Below are 22,857 nucleotides of genomic sequence, written 5' to 3'. Positions count from 1 at the left end.
TTTTAATAAAAATTCTCACAAACATCTATTTAATTATCTTACTGATGCTTGATAAATTGCGTGCCATTAAAAATATGTTCTGCTCTTGCTACAAGTTTCAATTACTTTTATTTAGTCAAATCCAAGTATCCGCCTAGTAGAAGGGTGAGAGATTGGAGCTGGTAGATTAGACTGATTGTTTAAAAAAACAAGTTAGTAAAATAATAATAATAATGTATATATTTTCATAGAATTTCAACACTGGAACAGACCTTACAGTTGAATTAATTTCCATAAATACCCTGGTATATGATACACTTGAGTTTTTATTTATGCTATACTTTTTTGTCCAGTTTCCCATCTTTTATTGCCCGAAGTCCATATCCACTCATCCTGGAGACTAATTCAGTTGCTACCACCTTCAAAAAGTCTTCATGATTTCCCAAATGAGATTATATTCTAACTTACTTAATATTTTATGTAGTCCCTTCTGTGATGTGTATCTCTTTCTAGCTTATATATGGTATTTGTAAATTAATATATGACAATATTAATGTAATATAGATATAGAATAATATAAATATAATTTGTTTTCTGATAAACCATAATATCTTCTTGTTGCCACCATAAGTACACAAAATAATTCCTATTACAGAGTGAAGTTTAGTGGAAAACACAAAGCCTTCACAGTCTGACATAGCTTTGATTATAAACTCAGCCACTTAGTTCTTAAATTCTTTGTGTTTCAATTTCTTCCTACAAACGTAGAATAATAATGCTGCTTTCCTGTTGTTGTCTTTGAAAGGTGTCTATCCTTGATTGTGACATTTTTTAAGGGGTTAACTGTTTATAGAGTCACTCTGCATCTTGCTATCCTGCCTTTTGATTGAAAATGGAAACGCAATTTAATTACATCTGAAGAGCATACTGATATCTTGGCTTAAAGCTTCATCACCTGCAACTATTTCACATATATTATTTTGCTTTCTCAAAACTTACATAAAATCTAATTTAATGTTTTAATATAAAATTATCATATGACAAGAACATTACTATTCATATTTATATGGATTTTCAGGAATTTAAGTAATTTCCGTAATATCAGACCACTGATAGATGGAAGAGGCATAATTCAAAAGAGATCTTTTTACATCAAATACATATCCTATTTCCTGTCTTTTTTGAAAGCAATATATAAATGTGCATATATATAACATTGAAGATAGAAAGATAGAAAAAAATAGTGGTTTCAGTGCTGACTTAAATCCTGTTGAGCTTTGATTCTTTGGTGACTTATAAAGCATATATAAATCATATTTTGTATATGATTTATAAAGCATATACAAATCATAAATCATATAAAGCATATAAAGCATATTTATGCTTTATAAACATAAATAGTCGATTTTAAGAAGTATTTAAGCAATTTAAACATACATAAATTATTCCAAAGTACCTTAATATAAATACAATTTTCCATTGTTATGCTAATTATTGTTAACATGTATGCAAACTCTATCTATTAATCTATCTTGGTTTCCCTATAGTGTAAAAACAAAAAACGAAAAACCAAAAGTCACTGTGTAAATAATTAAATTGTTCTTTTTTTTAAAAAAAATTTTTTTTTCAATGTTTATTTATTTTTGGGACAGAGAGAGACAGAGCATGAACGGGGGAGGTGCAGAGAGAGAGGGAGACACAGAATCGGAAACAGGCTCCAGGCTCCGAGCCATCAGCCCAGAGCCCGACGCGGGGCTCGAACTCACGGACCGCGAGATCGTGACCTGGCTGAAGTCGGGCGCTTAACCGACTGCGCCACCCAGGCGCCCCAAATTGTTCTTGATATACAGTGAAGACTAGTCAAGTGCTACTACTCCCCCCAAACTTTAAAAACAGCATTGTGGAATTCACGGTTTCAATGAGAATCAGTAAGAACTGATATCCAGGGTTATCAAATATTTCCAGCTTTTCATTTTAGGATTACTGCATCCCTTAACTTTTACATATGTTTCAGTACACTTCAGCACTTTATCTTACTTACACCACTTCTCTTAATTTAAAAACAGCCTGTCCTCTCAGATCAAGCAACATTCTGGATTGTGTAAAGAAACAGGAAAATGAACGAAGAGGAATTAGAGAATGAATATTATACTCACGGAATGTTCTATAAAATTCTTCAAGAGCCAGGTGCTTGTCAGAGTTAAAATCATCGTATTTCAGTAGATCATACAAAGTACAATCAGAAAGATCCTTGCCAAGTTCTTCCTGTTTTATCACCTGAACAAGGAAATTATAACCATACAATTATAACCGTCTTAACATTTCTATAGTATAATTAATCATACATAATAATCACTTAGTGATTATTAAGTCTGCAGTCATTTTAAGTCTGCAGTAGGGCAAAGAACTGAACCTATGAAAAATCCTGATTTTCAGTTACTGGACAATTATTTTGAACCATTCCAAAGATATAAAGTTAAAAAGTTAAGATAGGTATTTAGAATTGTCCAAACTTTCTAATACAAAAATCTCATAGTAGGTCCCAGAAAATCTGAGCTTTACAAGGACATTTTGTATTTCACTCATTTTCTTTGCTCCATTTATACTGACTCAAGGAAATATCTCCACATGAAAATTGCCTCCTACGTCTCAGCTCAGTGACCTCTGTCAAAAGAAAACAGGGCTCTTTCTCAACAAAAATAGTGAGATCGTTTGTTCCAACTTTCATCTTCAAATTATTTGTGAAAAATGAAGTTAGATGTTTTTTTTTTTTTTTTTTTTTCTCTGCCCAAACTCCTCCTCAGCTGGAAGTTAAGCCATTTGGGACTGTGCATTAACTCCCTCGGTCACAAAAGAGCTATTAAGCAAATGACTGTTTCCAGAAGCCAGAGAGAATTAATGCACCAATTGATGATGAAAATCCATCCAAGTGTGGGTGAGAAAAATCATCAAACTGCTTTTCTTCTCTGTGCTCTGTCCTATGGACTGAGGCAGTAGCTTTTTTATACTCTACTGATTTGACTATTGTGTCTCACATAAAAGAGCTCCCCAAGATTTTTCAAACATTCCTATCCATCTGGGTGGCTGCATAGCAGTGTCCATAGCTTTTCACATTCTCTCACATACAGAAACAGTATTTCACATTGTTGGAGCTGTGCATTATAGTTGTGTTTTTTCATCTTCTTTTAAGTTTTATTTATTTTGAGAGACAGAGAACTCAAGTGGAGGAGGGGCAGAGAGGGAGAGAGGGAGAATCCCAAGCAGACTCCTCACTGTCAGCACAGAGCCCAAAGTGGGGCTCGAACTCATGAACTCTAAGATCATGACCTGAGCCAAAGTCAGTCGCTTAACCAACTGAGCCACCCCGGTGCCTGTAGTGTGTGCTTTTTTTTTTTTTTTAAAAGGTGGTGCCATGTAATTAGAAAATGCAAGCTCTGAAGTCAGCCAGCTCTGGCTTCTGCACCTGCCAATGGCACTTAATATAGCTCTATAATTTCTGGCAAATTATTTAACCTTTCCTCAGTTAGGAATAAAAGGTAGTAACATTTATCTCTTATGGCTATTGTGAAGATCATATTTATAGACATGTATACACACACACACATACACACACATATACATGCACACATACACACATAGATGTAAGACAACATATGACACATAGTTAAAGGTAATCATTTTAAGTTAAAAATAATGATTTTTTAAATATAATGTGCTTTTTATTCAAATAATTCACTGCAGATTTCCACGCCAGCTTGCACAAGCTCTGTTGTGTGTTCACAGTGTGAATCCAGACTTTCTTTGTTATATCAATAGCACATCAGTGATACTAGTTTCAAAAGATTCTCAGATGCTATTGACTATTTTTTTTAATAACCCTTTGGGGAACACTTCTATGTTAAAAGTTCAGTTCTGCCTGAGTGCAGATGAGCTATAGAGGTATCTCTGAGGATGGAGCTTAGCATATGGATCACTAGAGCCTCCGGCACTCTTCTGTAGCCACCTGAGTGGTTTAGCAATGATGACACATAGACGTTGCTAAATATAGCTTCTACAATATACTGGGCTCTCTATTCTTGTGTTATATATTCACATTTCATTGGTTAAGCCGGTGTTTGCTGCCTTGGAGGGGGAAAATAGGCAAAACATTTATCTGCTTTAATTGATCCACATAAATAGATATTGTTGAGAGTGAGTATTAAGCCCTATACTTTTGCATAGTCCAGCTGTAGGGATTAACAAAACTACCTAACGGCTGAAGCCATTTCTCCTATAAGCCTAATGAGAAAACTAATACTGCTTTTCTATTTAGAAGGCAACAGAGCTCTCAGTCATTCTCCATCTGTTATTTGTTAGATCATGGAAAATGACTTTCCCTGGGTGGTAGTGGGGGTGTGTGGCATATTTCATTTTACCTCACTATGCTCTTCCTAAAGTTCTGCAATGCTAGCATAATGGTAATTTTAAGGATGCAGTGACACTCAGGCTTGGTGTATTCAGGTATTTTAATAATATTTTTCAGTAATTTTTATTCTCATACATGTTCATAAAGAGAAGGAGATGGAAAAACCTGGAGAAAATATTCATCATTTTATGTCTCATATTTTCTATTTTAATAGTTCACTCAGATTAAATCATGTCTAATTAGACAAAGAGAATGAACTTCTACTTTTTTTCTGAATGCTGGCTTAAGACTAGACTAGCTTGATCTTGATTTGATCTTGATCTTGATTTGATCATGATTACACAACTTAAGCTGGACCTGCTGTTTCAACTAGTGTGTCCTAGAAAAGCAAATGGTTCTGGCTAGAAAATTTTCTAAACAAACAAACAAACAAACAAACAAAAAGCCCTCTTCACCTATACTGGACCATGCCCATATATAGGAGACAGGAGATTTGTCTCTCATCATCAATAGTTCAAGTATATATTTTCTTCATTTATTCCATTTTTTGGCCAGTAAAACAGCCTACTTAAAAACATACTTCCTAGTTACTTCTTCTCCCCTTTAGAATTCCTGATGGGAGCTGAGTAGTCTGGTGTATTCCAAATGAGGAGGGTACTTTCCTAAGACTTCTTAACCAGCATGGAGAAATGGTTTTAAATAACTAGAGCTTTGATCATGTTTGACTGTCTGCAAGAAAGTATGATAGAGGGGTGCCTGGGTGGTTCAGTCAGCTAAGCATCTGACACTTGATTTTGGCTCAGGTCATGATCTCATGATTCATGAGATCAAGCCCTGAGGTACTCTGTGCTGACAGTGCAGAGCCTGCTTGGGATTCTCTCTCTCCCTCTCCTCTACCCCTAAATAAATAAATAAATAAATAAATAAATAAATAAATAACTTAAAAAAAAAGAAAATATGATAGAAAATAAGCAGATTTCCTTCCCAAGTGCACAGTAATACATTAAGCACTCTTTGGAACAGAGGATCCAAACTTGTAGGGCTTTCATAGTTGCCTGAATTTCTTTTGTTTATTTCTGGCATTGGCTTTCAAAACTTCCCAGTCTAGTTTCCTCAAAACACTCATGTTATTTCTGAACTAGAGATCATGACAGAGCCAGACGCACAAATGTTATCTAAGTATCCTACAATAAAGCTTTAGTCAAGGAGGTGACTCATAATTTTATTTGTTATCTATTGTAAAATATTGAGTATGTTTTCCAAATTTACCAGTGCTTTGGTGAACTCTCTAAGGCTAAAATAATGATAATAATTATTAAGTTAAAGATTCTCACTTTCTTTAATGATCAAAAATCAAGTTACATGAATACTCTGCTCCACAAAGATTAGAGTCAGTGTGACAAAATAGAAGTATTAGAAGAATGTATGTCATCCAGGGAGCTCAGATACACAGTATTCCAGAGGGGTACATATTTAATTTCAAAGTAATAGAACTGTCAAAGTTTCATGAGGAATTATAACTCAGGAATGATTCAATGTTTTGATACTGTATTCTTTTTTGTCCCCAAACAGGAAAACAAAACAAAACAAAAAAAACTGTCTCTCCCCAAACTAAACTATTCTCCTTCATAAACTATTCTGCTTCATTTGTTTATTCAGGTATCCATTCAACAAATCATTTTTGAAAATCTACTATTTGCAGACACTTTCCTAGACTCTGATAATAGCCAACAAGATAAGAAATCCTCTTTTGTGAAATTTATATGCTAGTAGAAGGGAACAAATAAATATGTAAGTAAAATATATAGTATGTCAGATAACAATTTATTTAAAGATAAATAAAACTGGAATTAAAAAAAAAGGAAAATGCCAGAGGTAGGTGTAGAGGATTGTCTCCCTGCTATATATATATATATATATATATATATATATATATATATATATATCCCTGTATGAATATTGGTTTTCCAGGAATATATCATGACTTGGAAATCAAAGATTATTATATTGACTCTCATAAAAGAAATATAACATATCCATAATTTTGATGGTCTCAAGTCAGATCATGGTAATGAGTCTATGGGCATGAGGGCATAGGTGCACAATGAAGTAGAATCTTCCAATTCTGTATCCTTTTCTTTATTCTCCTTGGTGGAAACATGGAAAAACAGCAACTGTAAACTCATGGAAAGATACACCACTCGGGGCGCCTGGGTGACTCAGTCGGCTGAGCCTCCGACTTCAGCTCAGGTCATAATCTCGCGGTCCGTGAGTTCGAGCCCCGCGTCGGGCTCTGGGCTGATGGCTCAGAGCCTGGAGCCTGCTTCCGATTCTGTGTCTCCCCCTCTCTCTGCCCCTCCCCCGTTCATGCTCTGTCTCTCTCTGTCTCAAAAATAAATAAAACGTTAAAAAAAAAATTAAAAAAACAAAAGATACACCACTCAAAATTTCAAGCGTTCATCAGAGGATGAGCTCTTCCTTATCCTTTGCAAGCTATTTTTCCTCAAACTAATCATGACCACCTCACAATCACAGTGGTCTTAGTAGATCAGAGTTCAGTGTTCCTCCATTTTAAAGAAAGTACATCACATTTGTGAAGTTGAGGAGAAGACGATATATTCAGTCTTTACTTGGCAAATATGTAGATTACATCAAAACCTAAGGGTCAGGAAATAAATATACTTTTTTTAGAAATATGTATCTTTAGGCATTATCTTTAAGCCTCTCCCATACACTCACTATGGGTTGGCTTCCCTACTACTTAGTTCTCTGAATATCTCCTATTTGACTTCCTTCTTCTCTCCTTATCTCCCTTCCCCCTTCCTTTTTCTTTTTAACAACTGACATGTGCCTAGAAATGTGCTACAGTTTTGGAGATACAGTAGTAAAAAAGAATGACATAGTCTTTGTCCTCATAGAGTTAATTTTCTAGAGAGAATGTGTGGGAACAAGCAAATAATTAAATAAAATAATTACAGATTGCCAACAGTGCTCTAAAAATAAGGTGAAAGGACAGAGAGTAAAAAACTAACATTACAAATTATAATTGTTTAATCATATATAACTGATGCTATCATACAATAGGTGTGTTAGAAGAAAAGGATCACATAAAAATTAATTACATCTTTCAAGTTGTCTTTAGGTTTCCTAACATCCGTAACACATTAGAAAACGTTTAAAAAATCAATAGGGCCAACATGAATTCTTTTGAAAAATTCATGGAAGAGATAACATTATTCAACCCGCGGTGGGAAGAAAAAATACCTTATTTTGAAGGCATCCTATATGGCTCACAGGGATTCTCTGAATATGAATGCCAAATTTTTAAAAGCATGTTAACATTCTAAAGGAAAGATGCTATAAAAGATATGTTTAAATTTTTTAAGACAAAATTTTAATTTTCCAGTTGTCTTGTGCATAATATGAACAACATTAAAAAAAAAAAAAGAGTATTGGAAACTAGTTACTAATGTTTCCAGATAGAATTGGAAGTACTGTTTCTTAATTGTAGCCCCAAGCTGCACCCAAACCAACAATTAGGGGCCTCACTTTTCTGTTAAGTGCTAACTGTTGCTATTATTATTATTCTGAAATCTTTAGTGCTTCAAAGGAAATTGCCAGTACTACTAAGATCTACCTGCTGGCCTTGCTACTACCATTCTCAGTCAAATACCTGGTTTCTGCTGCCTTATTTTGTATACCAGAAAGTTTATGGGGTTTTAAATGTTAAATAGGATTAATTACCATGGCAATTCCTGGAAGTTCTCACTTATCTCCCTTTTCTAGCCATACAAGTGCTTATTTGTTTGTATTTAGTTTGTTCCCAACCAAAATAGCTTTTTATCCATTAGACAAAACAATTCTTACCAATCTTATGGTAAATAAATATGTTGACTAGAAACCAGAACCTCTTAAAAAGCCTTTAAAATTGTAATAGGCTTTATCAACTCAAAATAAAGATTAACTGTCCATTCCCTATCTAACAGCTCTAATAATTTCTAAAGAAAATTGGTATATACAAAGTTTGCAAAAACATCATTGCCCTGCCCATCCTGATAGCTTAAAAATATCTAGTCTTATTTATTCTTGCTTTTTATTTAATTTCGTAAATGTATTCACATATGGTAGTCATTGAGCAAATAGCATTTTAAGTCAAATATGTATAACGTAATAATCTAAATCCTGTGAACAAGTAGCTCTTTTTATTATTTTAATAAAGAGTTGGCATGTGTGCACATTAGGGAAATATTTCATTCTAATATGCATGCCTAATGTGAATCAGCTTATTAAGATGACAGAATCTAAATGAAGAAAGTGCTAAATCAATATACTCAATACAGCTGCTTATTTAAACTCAGAATCACAAGGGAATGATTTTGCTTACTTAAATTCCACGGGTGGTTATTTTATGAAATAGGGAGAGGCCAAAAGAGTAGATTTTCCAAGCTGTTAGCACTATTTCACTTTAAGAACCCTATGTTTGCTGCTCTAAACAAGGAAGCCCTTAGACGGAGTTGACTCTAATGTCCTGGTGCCTATGTAAACAACCCAAAATCTAGGCCTGTAAATGCCTCAATGTTTCAAAACTCACAACCAGTCACAAATAGGATGTGTTAAGCTACAGGGAATCAATGATTTCCTGCCTTACTTTGCTCTCTCCTTTCTCTATAGAAGCTTTCCCCTAGCTCCCCTCAGTAGAGTGCTTCTAACCACTTCTGATTTGGCATTGCTGGATTCAAATCAACTTTTGCTCCAATAAACTCTGAAAATTGGAACACCTGGTTGGCTCAATGAGTTAATTTACTGGCTCTTTATTTCGGTTCAGGCCATAATCTCACGGTTGGTCGGTCAGTTCAAGCCCCAAGACCTGCTCTGCGCTGACAGCAGGAAGCCTGCCTGGGATTCTCCCTTTCCTCTCTCTCTGGCCCTCCCCATGCGCGCTCTCTCTCTCTCTCTTTCTCTGTCTCTTTCTCCCTTTCTCTCAAAAATAAATAAACTTAAAAGATATAATAAGCCCTTAAAATTTTAATATGTTTCAGTATACCCATCTTTTAACACTGCTAACAATTCAAAGATGCCATTCTGCCAGGTGAAGTCTGCCTATGTATTCCCTCATCTTACTCTAACTATCAAACGTATTACACCACAGTGCAAAACACAGTTGTCCATTCTCCTCTAAGGAGCAATCTGGACAAATTCCTTTGTCCTATGTGACCCTATGAAATCCAACTTTCCCTATATTGCTTTGCATATTTCCTTCTCTGACTCAATCTCCATTCTTTTCTAACTCAAACCCCTCATAATGACCTCTGGAAATCCTGCTTCTGGTCAAAAAACTCTTCACCTTCCATTTCTTATAAAAACATGTAATCCACGCACACTAACTTTAAGAAATTCTGGCTGCCCCTGAAGAAAATCACTTGTCAAATAATTTTAACAATTGGCGGCCAATTTTTCTCTCATATCCATTCTACCTCAGTGAGGAAGATGGGTCAATAACTAAATGGTTCCCTACTGGCACTTCTGGATTATTTCCTCCTCCCAAACCAAGTCTTCATTAGATAGATACAAAGATGAGAGAGATGGTAGGTATAGATAGATAGGTAGATAGATAGATCGATCCATCAACAATAGATTGATACAGAGCTAGAACCTACTTTGGATCTCAGGCCATTCAGCTACATAGTTCTCTCCTATTCTCTCCCCATAATTCACAAATAAATTTAACTGCTGATTCACAATATTTCTGCCCACCTTTTTTTTAATGTTTATTTTTGAGAGAGAGAGAAACAGAGTACGAGTGGAAGAGGGGCAAAAATAGAGGGAGACACAGAATCCAAAGCAGACTCCAGACTCTGAGCTGTCAGCACAGAGCCAAGGTGGGGCTTGAACTCACAGACTGCCAGATCATGACCTAAACTGAAGTCGAATGCTCAACTGACTGAGCCATCCTGGCACCCCTATTTCTGTCTACCTTAACTCTTTAATATTCTCTGTGGTTTCCATATACACATGAATAAGCCACCCAGAACAGATCTGAGCTCCTTTTGACAACAAATGATCATTAACTTTCACACTTCCAGTGACCTTTCCCTACATGCCAGACTGCCAGAAGGAACATACTCATACCTTAGGTCTCTTCATCCTGAAATCTTGATTTCAAGCGTTACACATTCATGTCTGTTTTAGAAACAATATGTGTTCTTAAAACCACAAATGTGTCACTATGAAACTGAGTACCTGACTACACTAGTCATATATACAGCGCTTAGGGGAGATAACAGGTTTGTGATCATCCTTTGGAAAAAAAAAATTGTTTGTTGAGGTTTTTGCAGTAAGCTATTATTCTATGAGTCATACATTGGAGTATGATAACCCAATTTGGAGCATATTGTTAGAACAATTTTCATTGAAGCAGGCATTAGTAAAGCTTAGGTTTCTCCAAAGAGAGCAGTGAATTCTCACTTTGGGAGAAGGTAATTTAAGAGAAGCAAGAGAGAGAGATCCAGGTAATAGAGATGAACGTTAGAAATTTGCTTAGATGTGGGGAGGAGCTAAGGTAAAACACCAAACAAGTGAGGGTCACACCTTATTAGAATGGTCCTCAGTAAAAGGCAGAACATTTGGGTTTGCATTTAGTACACAGGATTGGTTACCAGCGCAGACCACTCGGTTCTATAACCTCATTATGAATGGGATCTGGGCACTATGGCATAGATTTGAGAAAAGATATAGAACCACTAGAACAAAGTAAGTTCCCATTTACCTGTTTTCAATAGAGGATAGACATTTAAAGAAAAAAAATACAAAAAAAAAATTTTAATGTGATTGAAATATTACCTTTATCATACAGTAATTAAGACACATGGGAGAGGAGACAATAATCATCTGTTTTGTTCCTACAAAAAAACTTTGATAGATATCCCACTTTTCTTCCCTAACACTCATGTCCATGCCATTTGGAAAAACAGAAATACTCACCCCAGGGGTAAAAGTGGACAATGCACTTGAGGAAATAGAGACAGATATGACTTAATTGGGCTCTGAGGGTGTAAAAAATAGGGCAGAAGATGGAGGCTAGGGATTTCTTTTTGTTTTCAGAACTGATGATATATTTCTCCCTGAGGGAAGAGTATGATAGATACTGGTTTTTGATGTTGGTGTAGTATTCTATAACTTGTCATTAGTTTTTTAACTAAGGTAGATGTTGGCATCTGTGGAATGTGATATATTTGGTCATACATATTTAGAAGGAGAATCTAAAACAGAACATTGTTTTGCATGACAAATAATTTGGAGCCCCCAGGGAAAACTGAGGTTGAGAGATAGACTTGGGCACTGTATCAGTGGTGCAGGTAATGAAAAGCACACCATGGACAGAGTACAAGGAAAGGAAAAGTGTACAAAGTGCTGGATCTAAACTGGATTTCAATTTGGGATTTGTGTAATTTGTGATGTAAACACTCACATATATATAGTTGAGCTCAAATAGAAGTACAAAGGGGACAACAGACATCTGCATTACAGCAATAACCCAATAGTATCATTACCATTATTACTAATATTACGATTACTCAGTTACTCTAATCTGGTACTGAGGATTTAATAATTCATGCCAGCTATATGAGATAAATGTGTAACTACTTCAAATGAGATGGGCAAAATAAAAACATGCCATCATTTATTTTTTCTAATTTCTTGAGATAACCAAAACTACTCTTCTTTTGCAAGAACTATTTTTTTTTCTCATTGTAAAAGTTGGTATTAAAACTTTTGTATGTTTAATAATGTGTGTATAGATTTCTGGGTTATAATGGCTGTAAACTAATGGTATTTAAGTTGTTATCACCTACCATCCAAGCATAAATATTAAAAAGTTGCAAGGGATGAACATAGGGTAAATATTATTCAATCGCTCAATTACTAACTTAAGTGTATGTACCCACTTTATTTCCATTATCATCCATGACATACACATGAAAGTTAGATTTGAAAATACAGTTATAACTAACACACTCTATTTTGTATGTGCTAGTCATGCTTCTAAGAAGCTGACACATTCTAAATGATGTGTGTGTGTGTGTGTGTGACATCAAATTTACGCAGTAGGTAGTAATATCATTGCATATATATATATATATACATATGTATATATATATATATATATATATATATATATATATATATATATATATATATAAATGAGTCTCAGAAACTTTAAATAACTTGCCAAAGGTTAACAGGTCATAAGTAAGATATGTTATTTGAACCCAGGCTCTATAATAACAGTTCTTAACCACTACACTTTGATCATAAAAAAGATTATTTTGAAAAAAAGTATCCTAGGACTTTATCACTTGGGACCCACTCACTCCTTTCCATCTGAACATTCTCTTTAGATCTTCTGAAATGAATATACCATCTCAATCTTTTTTGATTTTTTTTCTTCTAGATATTCACCTACCAATGACAAATCTACAAGTGTACTATCATAAATTTTATCAACTTCATAAAAATTATTTTAAAAGTCCGAAATGTCACTTTGCTATCAATTTGTATTTCATACTTGAATATTTTCAACATAAGAACATTAGCCCCAGACTGGAAGACTAAACATAGAGTTACAGATGTTTATGTTATTAAGCTAGAGTAGTAAAGAGATGGATTGAACGTAATTTATTTCTATTATCAGTCAATTCATTTTAGCAAATATTTTCTTGCTATAACATGTTGTTAACTATGATTCTAAAGGTCCTACTCTTTTAACTATTAATTTTTTAATGTATTTTCTCTCAATTAGACAGGCCTCTGTGTTCTAATTTACATGAAAATCTGTAAGATTCCCCATTCATTATGGGGAATAAAAATAGAATGTGGGTAGACAACTTTCATGCTACAATTATAAAACCTCAAAGTCAAATTATATTCTTTAATTTTTACTTGTCACTGGCAGTATCTTACATTTCTGTTAATAATATCTTATAAATTATTAATAGACACCATTAAGATCCTTTCCCTTTTTACTCTTCTAAGTTAAATTATTTGAAAATTCCATATTAAATGATGGTATTATATGTTTCTGCATTTATTAATAAAACTGTATGTATTATTGGTTATAATACTTGCAAAAGATCTTTAAAAAGTACCTGAAATCTAAAAATACTCACATCAAAATAGTATCTGTGCCATTCATATACAGGTGTTTATTATATTTTTTCAAGATTACTTGTTACAACCTTCTGTTTTTCTTGTCGTTGTTGTTTAAGTTCTGCGTTTTTGTTTATGTTGTTTTTTTCATAGTTGATTATTTACAGATGAGATACTGACATTTTCACAACACACTAGGTGGGAATGACTTATGTAGTATGGGATGTATTCAGAAGGAAGCCAGTAAATCTCCCAAATCTTTCCTTGCATGTACCTCATGGATGGCCAAGAAAGAAATGGGTTTCTGAAGATGACTTTCAGATGAATTGGAAGGGGACTTTTCAGACATAAAGTGAGTCCAAATCAAAGCTAACAGAGAAAACACAACTAAATTTGGTAGCAGATGAACTTCATTATGAGTTGAGTTGTATCTTCTCAACAGATATTTTAAAGACCTAATCCTGAGGACCTCAGAACATAACATTTTGTGTTTCTTGGAAATAGGGTTGTTGAAGATATAACTAGATAACTGAAAATGAGGTGATGCTGGAGAAGGGTGGCCCCTTAATCCAATATGACTGGTGTCCTTCAAGAAAAGGCAATGTGTTGTGAAGACAGGCACACCTGTCTTTGTTTGTTTGTTTGTTTATTTTATTTTATTTTTTCAACGCTTATTCATTTTTGGGACAGAGAGAGACAGAGCATGAACGGGGGAGGGGCAGAGAGAGAGGGAGACAGAATCGGAAACAGGCTCCAGGCTCTGAGCCATCAGCCCAGAGCCTGACGTGGGGCTCGAACTCCCGGACCCGAGATCGTGACCTGGCTGAAGTCGGAGGCTTAACCGACTGCGCCACCCAGGTGCCCCTGTTTGTTTGTTTATTTTGAGAGAGAGAGAGAGAGAGAGAGAGAGAGAGAGAGAGAATCCCAAGGAGGCTCTGTGTTGACAGTGGGATCTCATGAACTATAAGATCATGACCTGAGCCAAAATAAAGAGTGGGCTGCTTAACCCCCTGAGCCACCCAAGCGCCCTGAGGCTGAATGATGGTATCTACAAGCCAAGGAATGCCAAAGAATGCCTAGCACTACCTGAAGCTGAAAAAGACAAGCAAAGATCCTCCCCCAGTTACTTCAGAGGGAGCATGGCTTAGCCAACTCCTTGGTTTTAGACTTTGAGCCCCTAGAACTGAAGGACAGGTTGATATAGCCACCCACATTCTGTTATTTTGTAATGGCTGCCTAGGAAACAAATACTAACTTGAATGTAGCATAAACTTGAAATAGGTATAAAGTGCTGTCACTGCCATTTTCTAGTGAGTAGCAGTTTTCCATTTGGATTTAGATGTAGGTACTATGATAATAACTGGATTTCATCAGATCATGTTTTGTACCCAACCAGTGGTTACAGTGATGTAGATACATCAATAAAAACTAATAAATATATGTAAAATATGTAATATATAATAATATATAATACACAAAATAAAAGCAAAAGCAAAACCACAATATATTCCAATATGTCAGGCCCGCATAGACCAAGGTGACATGACTGAATTTTATTTTCATTTTAATTAACTAGTCATTTCTTATCATTACTATAAATATAAAATTCTAAAGAGTTTCATTCTTGAAAAATAAATCATGAAGTAAATGATAACATAGGTATCTTAATTAAAAATTTTCTGATTTTACTCTAAAATTCCAGAGTTCAATTCTTTAAATCCCAATGCCTGGATTTAGTAACTTCTCAATAAATGCAGGCTAAATTAAAGAAGATAAGGAAAATGATATATATTTTAATTTACTGGAATGGCAAGAACTGTAATTAATTTACTTAGAAAGTCACTTTGATATAAAGTCTTGAAACTAAGTTACACTATTCCAAAGCTTAGAAATCCTTGTATAATCGAACCAATATTCCACAATGTCAGATTCTTTATATAGACCATAAAATTAACCATAAGAGATGAATGACATGGTGTTATGGAGATAAACTACTAGATTTTTTTAAAACTATATTAACTGCCAAGCACTGCAGCAAAATCCACCTTAATAAACACTATAAGGATTATTAAGAATTCAGAAAACTTTTTCAGTGCTATAACCATTTTCCTAGATTGGTCACCCTAGATTGGCTTCTTTTCTCCATTACTCCCTAAAACTTGTATACGTTTTTGGAGAAAACTTATGTCTCTTATTTCACATTTCTATACTACCTACAACTAGTTTAGTTTCTTAAATCTGGGTATTATAATTTCCTTCAAACTGTTCTGTCTCCATGACACACACATAAAAGTATTTGTATTTTTTTCCAAATGGTTCACATAAAGACCTTTTGTTTATTCAAATATTCTCTTTACTGACAAATTTCTTATCACATATTTCATTTGGTGACAATTTTCAAATAAGTGAAATTTAACAATGTGGACCTAATACTAGACCTAGATTAACTATATCCTAATTGATCTTTGATTATTGGAAAAATAAAATAGGTCAGAAATTTAATACCTTCTTAAATGATGTATTTACATCATGTTATAGATGTGCTTAATTGCTGGTGAATAGTTTCCTTGAATATTGGGTACACAAGTTTTTACTGAGTGATAGAAAATTAAACATTATAAAAGGCTTCAGAACATATCTGAAGATATCTTATAAATTTGTAAGGTAAAGAACTGATGATTCCTTAAGGTATTTAAGGTACAGAAACCTATCAAAAGTAGCTATCTTATTTTGAACTCTAAAATATCATATAAATGTTATTTGAAATTAATATTGTTGTTAGAGTAGTGTTAGAAGTAAAACAACACCGGGGCGCCTGGGTGGCGCAGTCGGTTAAGCGTCTGACTTCAGCCAGGTCACGATCTCGCAGTCCGTGGGTTCGAGCCCTGCGTCAGGCTCTGGGCTGATGGCTCAGAGCCTGGAGCCTGTTTCCGATTCTGTGTCTCCCTCTCTCTCTGCCCCTCCCCCGTTCATGCTCTGTCTCTCTCTGTCCCAAAAATAAATAAACGTTGAAAAAAAAAAAAATTAAAAAAAAAAAAAAAAAAAAAAGAAGTAAAACAACACCAAGACCCAAAAACCAAACCATTTTGGTCCTAAAACAGTCCTAAAATGGCATAATTTAGGCCAAATCCTCAAACTGGGGTTTAATACGTGATCTAATGGCAGTTCAACCTTCCCCAGAAATGTAGTCTTAACGGGTCGGTCAGGAATTTTTCAATCAGCCCCAGTGGGTCTGCCGCTTGGTCCTTTTCCATCCCACAAAAGATGATGAGGTAATCGACATAACAGCCCTAGCCTTTCCAGCTAAGGGAAAGCAGCCTTGCTGGGAAAAACCTTTCTCTTTTGCTAATAATTTTCTTGCCCCACTCTCCTGCAAAAACTTTCCATTTGTACAACTTCCCAAGTGCCTCTCTATTTGCTAGATGGGATGCTGCCCAGTTCATGAATTGAATAGCAAAGCCAATTAGATTTTTGAAATTGACTCACTTGAATCAAATCTTTGTTATTTAACAGCAGTCACATTTTACTCTTAAAAATATGTTTTGTCCACACTTTCAAATAATACAAATTAAATACATATTTATTAATATAGAATAAATTCACACAGATATAAATATATTGTACATGTGATTTTTAAATAAGCTTGTTAATTTAATCATTAATCATACCTGAGTTAGTTCATTAATATCTACAAGTCCGTTACTGTCGGCATCAAAATATTTAAACATTTGATCCACCAACGACTTCTTCCAAGACAGGTCATCACCGTTAGGGTTTTCATTTTCTTGTGTAATATATTTTTGATTTTGTAAATCTAAAAGCATGCTTTTCATCTTGTTGTATTCAGTGGTCTTGCAGTTATTTCCTGTAAAAGAAGAACTAAGTTATTTTCAAAGCAATATTATTGAAAAGGAATCATTTATGGTTTTAATGTTAAGAAATTGATATCTTATAAATAATATACTTGGTACATAATTTTTGTCTTCCAACTTGTACAAGGTTAAAATAATAGGATATTTTCATTTGTATCAAATCTAATAAAAACATGTTTACTGTGTGCTTTCTCTAGGATAAAGTAATTGGTTCTATGAGGGGTTTAGAAACACATGATAGCTCCAATTGTTTAAATACATTATCTTAGTTTTTTTAAGGTTTTTTTTTTTTTTTAATGTCCATTTATTTATTTTTGAGAGAGAGAGAGGGTAGGGGAGGTGCAGAGAGAGGGAGACAGAATCTGAAGCAGGCTCTGGGCTGTCAGCACAGAGCCTGCAGAGCCCAAGAAGGTGCTGGAATCCAGGAATCCTGAGATAATGACCTGAGCATAAGTCAGATGTTTAATGAACTGAGCTACCCAGGTGGCCCCATTATCTTAGTTTTAATCCTCACCATACATTCCTATATAGATAGTTTCATCGGTTTTAACATGTAAGTACAGGGAGTTGAAATAACTTGCCCAGCAAAGAGTTAGATTGTGTTGGATTTTTGCACTTGAGCTCATATATCTGGTTTCAAAATAGGATAGCATATATTAACTGGAAGTATGCTTTTTACACGTGAATTTGTTTTGAAGATGTCTGTATGCATGTGTTTACATTTATAAAAATCCTATTCCCAATGATGCTGAGTTCTTATTTGTATTCTTCTAAAATACTTTAATTATTTTTCTGATATTTGTTTATCTCTCCTTTAGGAGCACAGTGTATTACATGATATGTGTTTGCACCTTGTATCTCCAAGTTTTAACTTTGAAAATTTCATCTCCACAAATGAAGTATAAGCTCATTGCACTAACAATGCATCAAAGATTTTCAGTATTTCCCATAAAATAACCACGACAATACTGGCAACATCAGAATTAGTGAAAATGATTGCTTAGCTTAATGTCTTCAAAAATAACTGCAATTTTCACACAATTGTCTTACAAAGGATTTTTTTTTTACACTGGCCCCCATGATAATGTCTTTAAATAGTACAATGGAAAGTAGTATATACTACTGATAGCAAATGTGATATAAAATATATTATAGAAAATACAGTGCCTAATGTAATTTGTAAATGAAAAAAAGTAGGTATTATATTAGCCAAGAATTTTTACAATGTACTTTTAGAGAAAATACTAACTTTATAATTGTTGTCAATATTGACAATTAGGCTTTAACAGAATCTACAATTTTAAAAGATTTCTAAAGATTTTTAAATATATGTCTAAGAAGTATGGCGTTGAAAAACAGGATTTGAAGTCTCATTCTCTTTCAAGACAAGATGGAAAACAATCTCTTCTAGAGAGATGAGAGACTGTCTTATTTTTCAAAGATAGTGAAATAGCTATTGTTGTTCAGCAATTTTAGTGTTTAGCAATCCTGTCAAGAACTTCTTTTTTTACAACAAAACATAAACTTTGTGCTGCAGATTAAGTCAATTTTGCATTATTCCATTCTCAGTAAAAAATAATGCTAAAAATGTTTTCATAATAGCAAAGAAATCACTGACAAAAGAGAGAAGTAATCAGATCTAGAGGGGATAGGTAGCAATTTTGGTGTCCATGAAAGTGACAGAAAAGAAGCCTTCAAACGTGTGTGTGCCTGTGATTCTGTGTGTGTGTGCCCACATGCGTATACAGAGGAAGAGAGAGAAATGTGTGATAAAAGAATGAGAAAAAGGATAATAGACCATTGCAATAGCCCTCCATGGAATTTCTGTATTTGACCTTGGGTTGGTATTTCCTTTGACTGATGCTGAGTAGGGTTGAATTTAGGGGAGCTGATATTGGACCATAGGCAATGTGGAGACCAGAATGTTGGTGAGAGACAATGGGAATCAGGGCTTAAATGCTGAAAACCTGCTAACTAATATTTAAAATTTGAGGAACAAGGAAACAGTTTGAGTTGTTCATTTTAATTTTGATAAAACTGAGTAATGTGATCATCATAGTGATCCTATTAATATTTTCATTTCCCAACTTGTAAATTTCCTTGAAAGTTCAGGTGGCTGCTGGCAATCCAAAGAAAATAAAAATAAAAGCATGGCAATGAAGACATTTATAGTCCACAGAAATGTACAAGAAGTAGTTATGCAATTATGTAAAACTTTGTAGAATTTATAGATTTAATAAAATTTCTGTCACAGATTTTTTTTTAGTAATAAATAGGAACATCTGCTATTAACAATAAATTACATGTAATGAAGATTTCTTACGTGTCAGGAAGTTTATACATTTTAAATTAGTTATTCCTCACAACAGTCCCAGAAGAAAGACAACTATCACCATTTTATAGATGAGGAATTAAGGCACAGAAAAATTAAATAATTGTTCAAAGTTACAGAACTAGAAAGGAGCAGAGTGATTTTTTTTTTTATTTAAAAAAATTTAATGTTTATTTTTGAAAGAGAGAGAGAGAGAAAGTGGGGGAGGGGCAGAGAGAGAGGGAGACACAGAATCTGAATCAGGCTCCAGGCTCTGAGCTGTCAGCACAAAGCCCTATGCTGAGCTTAAACTCACAAACTGTGAGATCATGACCTGAGCCAGAGTCAGCCCCTTAACCCACTGAGCCACCCAGGCAACCCCAGAGTGATTTTTATATACAAGCAATATCCCTTCTATCTTTTATTCTCTGCTTCTCTTATCTTCAGAACTGAGTTTTAAGATCAACTTTTACATGTGATTCAGTAAATTTGTCCAAGGATTATTTGTAAGGAGAAAGATAAACATCATAATAAACACTAGGCAAGTAGAGAAAAAAATAACTCACAAAGGAAAAAGAAAAAGGTCTATCTGAGAACTAGCACGAAAATACTGAAAAGGAAGCTAAAGGGAAAAGAACTCAAGAAAGAGGGTCTGATGAGATGTCAAATGTTTCAGAGTAAAAGTAAGATAGACAATAAAACAGACCCATCGAATTCCTTAAACTGTAGGTAACTGGTGACTTTAAAGAAAGATTTTAGTAAATAAATGGAGCATTTTAAAAAAAATCTAGAATCTCCTTTTTTATTATATGTCTTTTTCCCATTGATATTTTTCTATTTTGTTTTAATTTTAGTATGGGTAACATACATTGTTATATAGTGATTCAACACTTCCATAAATCACCCAGTACTCATCATGCAAGTGCACTCCATAATCCCCATCACCTGTTTCACCAATCCCCCCACTCACCACCCCTCTGGTAACCATCTGTTGGTTCTCTATTAATAGAAAACAGAGTTAAGAGTCTGTTTCTTGGCTTCCCCTCTCTCTTTATCTCTTTTTTCTTTGTTTTGTTTCTTAAATTCCACATATGAGTGAAATCACATGGTATGTGTCTTTTTCTGACTTATTTCTCTTAGCATTATACTCTCTAGCTATATCCATGTCATTGCAAATGGCAAGATTTCATTCTTTTTTTTATAGCCGAATAATATTCAGTGATGTGTGTGTGTGTGTGTGTGTGTGTGTGTGTGTGTGTGTGTGTATATATATATTTCTTTATCCATTCAACTATTGATGCTGCTTCTGCAATTTGACTGTTCTAAATTATGCTGCAATAGACATAGAGGTTCATATATCCCTTTGAATTAATGTTTTTTTGTAGTTTTGGGGTTAATACCCAGTAGAGCAATTGCTGGATCATAGGGTAGTTCTATTTTTAACTTTTTGAGGAATCTCCTTACTTTTTTCCATAGTGGCTGCACAAGTTTGCATTTGCACCATCAGGGCACAAAGGGTTCTTTTTCTCCACATCCTCACCAACACTTGTTTTTCTTGTGTTTTGACTAGCTATTCTGATAGGTACGAGCTGATATCTTACTGTTGTTTTGATTGCATTTCCCTGATGATGAGTGATGTCGAACATCTTTTCATGTGCCTGTTGGCCAACTGCATGTCTTCTTTGGAGGAGTGTCTGTTCATATCTTCTGTCCATTTTAAATTGGATTATTTGTTTTTCGGTGTTGGGTTCTAGAAGTTCTTTATAAAATTTGGATACTAACCCTTTCTCAGACAAGTCATTTGCAAATATCTTCGAAATGCAGCAGAATTCTTATTATAATGGGTTAAGGAGCAAAAACAGTGAAGATTTGGCATTAGTAAATATTTACTACATTTTTAGTGAAAGAAAAAGAATTAGCATTATTAATGAAACAGAATAGATATTTAGAAATAAATATCAATTAATAGATATTTGGAAATCATGGACTCATCCATGAATAACATCAGGCAGGAGGGTAAGAAATTTTTGTTCATCTGCTTTGATAAGATTCCTTTCTCAAAGATTAATCAACAGGCAGTTTGATTGGTATAGGTAAGAGAAAGAAATATTTTCCTGGATTTACCTCCTATTCTCGGAGACCAGTAAGAGATCTCTTCTGCGTTTCCTGTTTTAGACACTGAGAACAAGACAAATGAGATGCCTATTGGTGGTATCTATTCCATCATCTTTCCCATGAATGCAGTGACACTGAGGTTGTGCTGATTCTTGATTCAGAGTCATTCAAAGGGAAGTTAAAATCCATCTGGCCTTGGGGGGCCGGGAAGGATGCAGAATCTCTGACATTCAAATGGCTGCACCTGTGTAGCTAGCTGGCAGTACCTCTCCAAGTCTCTATGGAACCAAAGATAATTACATTTTATACATCCTAGAGTACATCCATCTGTTTGAGGACATGGTAAGTGCTAAAAATTATAGATTATATCAATTATCCTTAGTGTTATGTTTTCCAAAGGCTGTTTTTATCTTTTTGAAATTACACTTTTATCCCTCTCCCATCAATCAATAAAAATTACCTATTTCCTTCAACACAAAAACATTCAAACCTAAATATATAAGAATATTATTTTCCTTTTTAACATTTATGGTTAGAATTTGATTATTTTCATTCTAATGTAAGCTAAAATCTTAGATATTCAAAGAATAAAAATTGAATGTTTTTATTTTAGTGTTAATTTTATTCAAGTATTAGAATGTATATTGGAACTATTTTTTCCTCAAACTGTTCAATAATTGTTAATAAAGTCTTTTCACATAATTTATTTATTTATTTTTAAAGTTTATTTATTTATTTTTCTTTTGAAAGAGAGAGAGAGAGAGTTGGGAGGACGGGGCAGAGAGAGGAAGAGGGAGAATTACAAGCAGGTTCTGCACTGTCAGCGTAGGGCCCAATGCAAGGCTCAATCCCACAAACCATGGGGTCATGACCTAAGCCAAAATCAAGACTCAGATGCTTAACCAACTGACCCACCCAGGTGCCCCTCACATATCTTTAGAAAAATATTTCATATTTATAGCATAAGGAATATATCAAAACTTTAGTATATTGATTTATGTGTATATGTGAATCAAATTCAACATGGA

General features: G+C 34.3%; 1 protein-coding gene across 6 annotated transcripts in view; it reads right to left on the bottom strand.

The window, feature by feature from the left end:
• FSTL5 (follistatin like 5) overlaps positions 1-22,857 on the bottom strand; it is a 780,922-nt gene that overhangs the window by 344,557 nt on the left and 413,508 nt on the right. For all 6 annotated transcript variants that reach the window (XM_086703952.1, XM_086703953.1, XM_086703951.1 and 3 more), the window contains exons 5-6: positions 17,200-17,396; positions 2,136-2,256 (exon numbers count right to left, since the gene is read on the bottom strand). In XM_086703952.1, coding sequence (XP_086560078.1) covers positions 2,136-2,256; positions 17,200-17,396 — 318 coding nt within the window. The remainder of the gene's footprint in view (positions 1-2,135; positions 2,257-17,199; positions 17,397-22,857) is intronic.

Source organism: Puma concolor, chromosome B1 (genome assembly GCF_028749965.1).
Source record: "Puma concolor isolate L17-30 chromosome B1, mPumCon1.1.hap2, whole genome shotgun sequence".
NCBI classification, from domain to species: domain Eukaryota; kingdom Metazoa; phylum Chordata; class Mammalia; order Carnivora; family Felidae; genus Puma; species Puma concolor.
Note: the sequence above shows the minus strand (reverse complement) of the source record. Positions and strands in the feature narration are given on the sequence as shown.